This window comes from Suricata suricatta, chromosome 7 (assembly GCF_006229205.1).
Source record: "Suricata suricatta isolate VVHF042 chromosome 7, meerkat_22Aug2017_6uvM2_HiC, whole genome shotgun sequence".
Taxonomy (NCBI): Eukaryota; Metazoa; Chordata; class Mammalia; order Carnivora; family Herpestidae; genus Suricata; species Suricata suricatta.
Window position 1 is genome coordinate 69016772 of NC_043706.1, and position 10219 is coordinate 69026990.

General features: G+C 34.7%; 1 protein-coding gene across 4 annotated transcripts in view; it reads left to right on the plus strand.

Annotated features, from left to right (window-relative positions):
• Nucleotides 1-7730, plus strand: part of TTK (TTK protein kinase) — a 76017-nt gene extending 68287 nt beyond the window's left edge. For 3 of the 4 annotated variants that reach the window (XM_029944236.1, XM_029944239.1, XM_029944237.1), the window contains exons 18-22: nt 1570-1650; nt 4839-5015; nt 5354-5438; nt 5791-5888; nt 7323-7730. In XM_029944236.1, coding sequence (XP_029800096.1) covers nt 1570-1650; nt 4839-5015; nt 5354-5438; nt 5791-5888; nt 7323-7409 — 528 coding nt within the window. In that variant the 3' untranslated portion in view covers nt 7410-7730. The remainder of the gene's footprint in view (nt 1-1569; nt 1651-4838; nt 5016-5353; nt 5439-5790; nt 5889-7322) is intronic. The other variant, XR_003910624.1, reaches the window with a different exon arrangement.
• The last annotated feature ends 2489 nt before the right edge of the window (nt 7731-10219 follow it).

The following is a 10219-nucleotide window of genomic DNA, read 5'->3' on the forward strand; positions in this document are numbered from 1 at the left end:
TTTCACCTGTGAAGTATTTTGCTAATTGGGATTTTATTTTTCCTACCTCATTCTTCAAAGGATTTGAAAAGTGTGTGTTAAGAATAGATACTATAAGAATAAAAATCATATTTAATACACTTTAGAGAGTCAAGATCTGGTAGAAATATGGTACTTTTAAATGATTTTCCTATAGCTGAAGCAGAGAAGCATAATGCCTGTCTTGGAAATCATCTTAGTCATGATCTTGAGTTCACCTGAATCTTTGTCTCAGAGATTCCCGGTAGCAACCAAAGAGAGAATTGGAGTTACATGGGGTTTTTTTGTTTTGTTTTGTTTTGTTTTGTTTTTGTCTGTGGGATAAGATTATTTCATTCTTCTGGAGAAGTAAAGCTTTTCCTACCACTTGCATTTGAAAAAAAATTAAGTGAGCCTTCATATTGGAAACACCATAATAAATATTGTACTCATATGCCTTTTTCTTATAGCATCTACAGTCACAAACTTAATAAATTTGTCTCCATAAAAACTGAAGTGATAACACCAAAGAATAACTAAATCCTGCTTGGAGTCAAGATGATGTGTTCTGTGTATGCAGATTTCTGATGTGGATGTGCCATAATCCTAGAAGTAAAACTAGGCCATTTTTAGGAGGAATAGATGAACAGCATGCCTTTGAAACAATTCTATTTGACAATAACTTCTCTTTGTATCAAAAATATGGCTGAACATTTCATTGTAAATCAGCTTGAAGATATCCTCTAAGGCAAGGCCCTAAAGTACAGGTGTTCTATGCTTGAAAACAGAACCACTTACTTTAGACTAAAATAAATGCCTTGTAAGGTTGGCATAATCCGACTATGGAAACTCTTGCATGATTTAGATTCTTGCTCACTCTGGACATGGGCCCAGAGAATACTTGGAGACATAGCTAGATTTTTCATCGGTTGGTTGCTTGATTTAAAACACACACACACACACACACACACACACACACACACACACACACACATTCTAGGCCTGTTCCAGCACAGAAATGAGTGATTGATATCAATTCCTCAAAGTTTATAGCCATTAGTATAATTTTAGCCTCTGGTTTTATGGCAGTTGCCCATCATAATCATAGAAAAAGCTTAGCATTCTGAAAGGAATAACTTAAAAAAATTTTTTTAATGTTTTTTATTTATTTTTGAAGACAGAAAGAGACAGTGTGAGCAGGGGAGGGCCAGAGAGAGAGGGAGATACAGAATCTGAAACAGGCTCCAGGCTCTGAGCTGTCAGCACAGAGCCCGACGCAGGGCTCAAACCCACAAACCGTGAGATCATGACCTGAGCCGAAGCCAGATGCTTAACCAACTGAGCCACCCAGGCATCCCAGGAATAACTTTTCTGATTATGAACCCAATTTATTTTGCTGGAGTTGTGAAGAAATTTATGTCCTGATATTATTGTCAGTTACTTGATTTTTAAAATATATTACTGCAATATGTAATTATACAAGTTTCCAAGAATCTGACATTTGTGTTTTAAAACACCTAATGCAGAAGAAAATATTTTCACTGATTGCGTTTTCTGTGCTTTGGCATTCAGGTTGGTACAGTTAATTATATGCCACCAGAAGCAATCAAAGATATGTCTTCCTCAAGAGAGAATGGGAAATCCAAGTCAAAGGTACTGTGAAGTTTTTACATCCCATTGATCTGGCATCAATAGCGAATGGACTATTCTTTGATTAAACCTAACAGATAACTGGAAGTTGCCTAAGTTCTGAAACTTTTTAGGCCATTATAGAGACCTTGCTTTCTTTAGCAAATTGTCATGGGATTCAATTTTATAGTTACATATTGATTTGAGACTGTTCTTTTAATATTGTGCTTTTAATATGGGATGTCTCAACAATGTGCTCTAACAAAAAATGTACCTAGGGTATTTTTTTTTTAAGTTTCACAATGAAAGGTGGAAATTAAGACTAAATTAGCTCTGAATTGGGCACCCTAAAATAACCTTTGAAGTCTTTTCTTACCTCTTTGATTCTTCCATTTTATCTCTTACTATTTATTCATTTGTGAATGCTACATTTTCAAGTATAATTCTAGTAGGGAATTTTCCCCCAGCCTGCCACAGCTAATTGCCCACTGCCTTCTTTTACCACCTCAGTGAGCTTTGTGTTAGCCTCACTGATGTCTCTTGTTGGGCTCAATTTGCCTCACAGGATGCCTCTGGCTCCTGAGCTAATCCTTCCTTGCTTGGTAGCAGTGTAACCAAGTGCATGCAAGCAAGCATACACCGTTGTCCAGGGACCTGCATTCAAGAAACAGACCTGCCTCTTCATTAACAACCACCTTTGTGCCTGGTTTCTTCATCTATAAGTTCAGCTTACAAACAGCACCTATTTTAAAAGTGATTGAGGATTAAGCAATAAAGAATATAAATCACTTAATGCATTGTCTAGCCCCAAATAATTGCTTGATAAATGTGTGCTTATTTACTAATTATATTTTCCTTCCTAGAGAATTGTGGATTCTAAATATCTTCTCAAATAACTGACATAACATTATGTCAAATAGTCTTTTATAGAATTCTTTTTATTATTTAGCTTTCCCTTTTCTTTTAATACTTAGATTTGTTGTCTTTTTTCTTTTCTTGATTAGATTTTCCAAGGTTTTGTTAATTTTAAAGAACCAAGTCTTCATTTGTTAATTCTGTTTTCATTTGCTCTCTATTTTCTGCTTTTATCTTTATTATTTGTATTTCCTGTAGGTTTCTCTTTTTTTTCCTAATTTCTGGATTATTAATAATTGCCAATTTAATTTTTGTATTCTTAATTAAAATATTAAAACTAAATTTTACTGAGTTTTACTTTACTTCTACTTACACTGTTTTTGTAGTATTTTTTATTTTCATCAGTTCTAAAGTTTCCCGTTTCAGTTTTAAAATACTTTGAAATAAGATTTATTTTGAATTGCTCGTAGAGTTCAGATGTTTTCAGTTGTCAACTCAGTGCTTTAATATTATGGGTAAATGTCCATTCAGTGGAATCACTTGCTAAACAGTGGCCTTAATAATTCTGAATAGAAGACATTTTTTTATCCTACCATGTACGGTAATCCCTGCTTGTGAAGAGCTCAAACCCTCCCAGTCTAGCTCCATTCTCAAATTACTTTCCAATGAACATCTGTTGGCTATTTGGAGTTTCTATTCTGAGGCCTGTTGGGCACATTCACTATTCCCCTTTCTGTTTCTCTACGATGCAGGACTCGTGGCTGTTGGTAGTTTGTTTCCCTTCATATTCTGGGGTCCTTGGGTATAGTTTTTCATTTGGTTTTGTTGTAAATATTCTTCATATGTCTGTGGTTTGGCTACCAGGCTTCTCTGTCTATCTTATCTGGGGATTTGGACAGATTGAAAAACTGCTGCAATCTAAAAAGCAAAACAAATAAAAAGCAGAAACAAACTCATAACTACAGAGAACAAACTGATGATTGCCAGGGCAGAGGGGGGTAAGAGATTAGGCAAAATAGGTGAAGAGGAGTGGGAGGTACAGGCCTCCAGCTATGGAGTGAACAGCTAGAGAATGAACAAGTCATGGGATTGAAGACACAGCATAGGGAATCTAGACAGTTGTATTGTAATAGTGTTACGTAGTGACAGACGGTAGCTGCACTTGTGAGGAGCATAACACAGTGTATTGAGTTGTCAAGTCGCTATGTTGTACACCTGAAACTAATATGACATTGTGTGTCAACTATAATTTAAAAAATAAATAAGGAAAACTATGCTGCCACAGCCACTGCCATTTTTCCAGAATCTAAAATCCTTTTTAATCCATGACTTATGTAGAAACGAATTTAATTTCCAGATGATTAAGTTGGAAAAAAAGAAGTATTTTTACTAATTTTTAGTTTTCTTTGTGTTCAGATAATGGAGTCTGTTTGCCATATTCTGAAAGGTGTCCTAAATATCTCTTTATCCTTCCCACAAAAAGAATTTTATAGTTTTTACTCTATATAGGTCTATTAAATATGGTTTCAGTGCAGAGAAGTTCATGACTACCCTCTTGTACCTTTTATCATTACAAAATGTTCTCGTTCTCCTTTCCTAATGTTAACACTGCTATTATGCTTTCTTTTCCCTCTCTCTTAAAGTCAGAATGGTAATTATGTTATAATATTGCATTGTTTCTAATGAGATTATTTAATCAAAGAACATGTTATAATTATATTTCCTGAGTACTTACTATAACCAGACATTATTCTCTATGCTCACCCATATCTCACAGTTATATCATTTAATGCCCATGGCAATGTACTTTTATTATTTCTGTTTTAGAGATGAGGAAATGGAGATACATAGACTTAGCTAGTGATAAGGCCAGGGTTCAAATCCAGCCCAGCCTGCCTCCGTAGTTTGTGTCCTTGGATTTAGGGTAGCTCAACTTAACATTGTAAAAATCTGTACATACTTACATATTATTAATTTTGTATATAAGTTTATTGTAATCACATAACTTTTTGAAAACAAGTAAATTTAAAATTTGGAGTTAATGTTTTTTAGTTTATATTGTCACAAGCTGACAAGAACGTAATGTATGTTTTGTTTCAAATATTTTAATTATGAGTTTGTTGAGAGACTTAAAAGTAAAGCTCATTTCTTGATAAAATAACCAAATACAGCAAAAATTAGAGAGGAAAGATGTTTTTTCATGTAAACTTTATCTGGTACTTGCACATTCATTGAGGTTTAGTTATGATTTTAAATGGTAGGGAATATATGTTTATGTGTGTATATATAAAATACTCTTACATTTAATTTTATGTTAAAATAATAGCAACTTACTATTCTTTCTGTTTTCTAATTAGATAAGCCCCAAAAGTGATGTTTGGTCCTTAGGATGCATTTTGTACTACATGACTTATGGGAAGACACCATTTCAGCATATAATTAATCAGATTTCTAAATTACACGCCATAATTGACCCTAATCATGAAATCGAATTTCCTGATATCCCAGAGAAAGATCTTCAAGATGTGTTAAAGGTAACATTAATAGTGTATGGATATAGAAGAATGATATTTCATATACTTAAGTTGCTTATAAGATATAGTTGAAATCTGGAATAGATAGATATAACTAGTCTATTGGAAGGAATTGTTGAATGACTTAACTTTTTAGGTCATTTTAGCTTATTTTGAAGGTGTTTTTAAAAAGCTATGAATAGTTGGGAATTTTGCAAAGGACTTGTGGAATCTTGTCATTTCTGAGTGGACTATCTAGAAAGCACCTTCTGTAGTTTAGTACAATCTTGAAAACCACTTTATATCAATATTATGTAAGCAAGCTTGATTTTTGTAAAAAATTAATCCTTTTTTAATAGTGTTGTTTAATAAGGGACCCCAAACAGAGGATATCCATTCCTGAGCTTCTGGCGCATCCATATGTTCAAATTCAAACTCATCCAGGTACTTCTTTGAAAATCAGTTTATATTATATTACTAATTAATACTTAAGTAATTATACCAATTATACTAATTACTAATATAAACAGGCTTTTAGCTATAACAAAATCAGAATTTGAATGGGCTACTCCCAGCCTTCCTCCTTCCTTAAGGAAGTTCCTTGTATTCTAAAATACTAAAATAAATAGAATCGATTTTTTTCACTTGCTGGCATTCATTTTTACTTATCCTTGGTAAGTAGCTATGATCAGTGATAAATTACATAAAACCAGCCATTGTGCTGTTAAACAGAATGTATTTGTGTATTTTACCTTTTTTATGGGTACCAGGATGTTATTGATTACATTTTTTACAGGTAATCAGATGGCTAAGGGCACCACTGAGGAAATGAAATATGTTCTGGGCCAACTTGTTGGTCTGAATTCTCCTAACTCCATTTTGAGAGCTGCTAAAGTAAGAATCTATTCTCTATCTACATTACTTTTCATTGTTTTGTGTGGTTTAATGAATTAAGACGCTTAAACAGGTACTCCAAAGAAAAGTTGGTTCAGTCGTGAGACAACCATGAAATATATTTCTACATTTAGATACTTAACATGTGCTTTTTGACAAATACAGACTTACTTGATTTATAGTCTTATTGTACAGATAGCACAATTGAAAGTGGATTGTCATATAAGGTGCATACCTAAGATTGCGGTCAGGTTTCAACTGGGATAAATTTAAAAAGCAGTCTGGCTTTTGAATCAACAGTATTCTTAACACAGCTTTTGAATTCATTTCTTCTAGCCATTTTTTTTCTTACGCGGTCTTGGAGAAGTCTCAGTATTTGTTATGTAATGACCGAAAGCTGTGAACAGCAGTCCGAACACTTCTCAAAGTGAATGCCTCAGACCTTTCAGCCTCCCAGTGTTTGTGTCGATGGCACTCTCATTTTGCATCTCATTGCCATCAAACACCTTGTCATTTCTAGAACCCGAAGTATGCTTGTTGCCCACTAGTTTAGTTAACCAAGCGGTTACTAATTATTTATTTCAGTAATAACATTGTTACAAAATTATGGTAGCTTAAATTAAAAACACTTTTAGCTCTCTGGGTCTGGTAAAGCCGGTCTAAGATGTCAAGAACATGGACACATTTCTAGAGAAATTTACTATACATCCACTATTGTATTTGCATTCATGATAAAAAGGTAAATTTTTTCTTAAATTTTCTCAAGTGCTGATGATTAAGTCAATGGCTTTAGGAATTCAAATGGGACAAAATGTGTTTTATAATTTTACTCTATGCTTCATGTTTTAAATTTCTACCAGTGTATTATTTAGAGACTTTTATAAATAGAGATGAATTAGTTTCTTTATCACTAAGGTTATGTGTTCCTTTAAGACAGAGATGTCTGTCATCTTCATAAATTAGATGTTGGCTTAGCCTTAAGTCCTTTAAAAATATGTAGATTTTAATATAAATGATTATGCCTATTTATATAACAATTTATTATTTTTTAATGTCATCTGTTTACTAGTTGAAATATCATCCGATAGTATATTTCCTGATGAGTGTATTTTAAAGTGTAACAATTTATCTAAGACTAGCTTTATTTAAGAAAAAATAAGGGAGACCAAGAAGGGCTTTAAGATGTATATTTATGCCTATTAATGGCTATGGTACATTCTTTTACAGAAAGATTGAGCTATATCTTATGATAGAGTTTTAGGCCAAGCTAGATATTTACAATTCTTAATTATCTTCTATAGTTTATAAAATAGTTTTGCAGTTATAAAAACGAGAGAAATTCATTTCATATTAGAATATATTTAGTTATCTTTATTAATCTGATAATCCATTGAATTAAAAAAATTACAAAACAGGTTGTGTTTTTAATTTCAGAGTTTATATGACCGATATAGTAGTGGTGAAGGTCATGATTCCTCTTCATCATCCAAGACTTTTGAAAAAAAATGGGAGAAAAAATGACTTGCACCTACTGACAAACTGTCAAGTATCACCTGTAAAAATATATTGGACTGTGGTACTCCTGATTCTCTGGAAACTGATCTTAAGAACAACTTAACCCTGAAATGTCAATGGCAGAAAAATGGAGTGGGTTATTCTCAAAACTGTAAAAATAATAACCACTAATGATACTGTATATATTAAGTTATAGAATTGTTTTCTCTTTTATGCTTTCCTATAAATCTACTCTATTTGATATCATTTCACACTTAGAACAGTGGATAGAAATATATTGTGAAGAACTACGTAAATAAAGCTTTGTAGCATAAAATGACACTAAAATGTAAACAAAAATGTATAATTATTTTCTTTAAGCTAATGCATTGCTGGTGTGGCAGCAAAATTCTTAATAAAAATTGAATTAAGGGAAGACACAAGAGTCTTCAAGAAGAAAATTCCAATGGGTTTGAATTCTAAAACAGGTTTCCTGATTGCTCTGTGGCCCTGATACAGTCCAGAGTTTTAGAGCTGCCCTGGTTCTTTTAATTCTCCCTCTGATTCTTCATAACATCTATGGTTTTTGGTGTTTAGAGTATCAAGCTGGCTTCTGTGGTGTGAGTTGTACAGGGCACGCCCTCACTGTATGATTTGCTTGGTAACTGATAATTACCAATGTAGTCTTTAGAGTCTGGGACTAAATCTAATACATTCTCCCCTCCCCTCCCTTTTCTCTTCTTTTCTTTTTTTCTCTTCTTTCCTTTCCTTTCCTTTTCTTCCCTTCCCTTCCCTTCCTTCCCTTCCTTCCCTTCCCTTCCCTTCCCCTTCTTTTCTTTTCCTTTCTTTTCTTTTTTCTCTTCTCTTCTCTTCTCTTCTCTTCTCTTCTCTTCTCTTCTCTTCTCTTCTCTTTTCTTTGAATGCAATAGACTTTTCTGTTTGTTTTGAGAGAGATTGCAAGCAGGGGAGGGACAGAGAGAGAGAGGGAGGGAGAGAATCCCAAGCAGGCTCTATACTGTCAGCGCAGAGACTGACTCAGGACTCAATCCCACAAACTGCGAGATCATGACCTGAGCTGAAACCATGAGTTGAACATTCAACTGACTGAGCCACTCAAGGCACCCCTCAATAGACTTTTGTTAAATTAAGACTCTCTTTTAGATGTTTTAGGTTCACAGAAAAATTGAGGGGGAGGTGCAGAGATTTTCCATATAGGCTTTGCCCCCACATATGCACAATCTCCCCCATTATCAACATCCCCCACCAGATTGGTACATTTCTTAAATTGAATGAATCTACATTGACACCCCATAATATTCTCCCAAAGTCCATAGTTACATTACAGTTCACTCTTGGTGGTGTACATTCTGTGGGTTTGGACAAATGTATAATGATAAGTATCCATCATAATACTATCATACAGAGAATTTTCATTGCCCTAAAAATTTTCCGTGCTTCTGCTGATACCACCCCTACCCCATAAATCCTGGAAACCACTGATCTTTTTATTGTCTCAATAGTTTTGTCTTTTCCAGAACACCATATAGTTGGGAGTTACACAGTTGGTAGCCTTTTCACATTAGTTTCTTTCTCTTAGAAAAGTTTCCTCCAGGGGCACCTTGGTGTCTCAGTCAGTTGGGTGTCTGACTTCAGCTCAGGTCATGATCTGACAGTTCGTGAGTTTGAGCCCTGCATCGGGCTCTGTGCAAACAGCTTGGAGCCTAGAGCTTGCTTTGGATACTGTGTCTCTCTTTCTGCCCCTCCCCCACTTGCACTCTGTCTCTCTCTCTCAAAAATAAACAAACAAAAAAAAAGTGGGGCGCCTGGGTGGCTCAGTCGGTTAAGCCTCCGACTTTGGCTCAGGTCAGACCACACGTTCGTGGGTTCGAGCCCTGCGTCAGGCTCTGTGCTGACAGCTAGCTCAGGGCCTGGAGCCTGCTTCTAGTTCCGTGTCTCCTCTCTCTCTGGCCCTCCCCCTCTCATGCTCTGTCTCTCTGTATCAAAAATAAATAAAACATTAAAAAAATTTTTTTTAAATTCCTGCAGGTCTTTTCAGTGCCTAATGATATTCCATTATGTGGGTGTATCACCGTTTATCCATCTACTTACTGAAGGTCATCTTGATTGCTTCCAAATTTTGTCAATTATTAATAAAGCTGCTATAATCTGTGTGCAGGTTTTAGTGTGGGCATACGTTTTCAATTCTTTTGTGTAAATACCAAGGAGCCTGCTTGATGGATTCTATGTAGAGTATGTTTAGTTTGGTAAGAAACTGTCAAACTGTCTTCCAAAGTCGCTGTTCCATTTTGCATTCCTTCCAGCTGTGAATGAGGATTCCTGTTGCTCTACATCCTGGCCAGCATTTGGTGTTGTCAGTGTTCCAGATTTTGGTCATTCTAAAAATAATATCTCATTTTTCTTTTAGTTTGCATTTTCCTGATGACACATGATGTGGAGAGTCTTTTTATATACTTACATGCCAACTGATAAACCATTTTTGGTGAGATGTCTTTGGTTTATATTTCAAATTGGGTGGTTTCTTTTTTTAAGGTTAAGTTTTAAGAAGTCTTTGTGTATTTTGGATAACAGTCCTTTATCAGATATCTTAGCAAATATTTTTTCTCATTCTGTTGTCTTCTCATTTTCTTGATACTGTCACAGAGCAGAAAGTTTTAATGTACTCCAGCTTATCAGTGATTTCTTTCATGGATTGTGCTGAAAAGTCATCACGATGCCCAAGGTCATCTGTTTCTTGCTGTGTTATCTTCTAGAGTTTTACAGTTTTGCAGTTTATATTACATTTAGGTTTGTGATCCACTTGAGTTAACTTTTGTGGA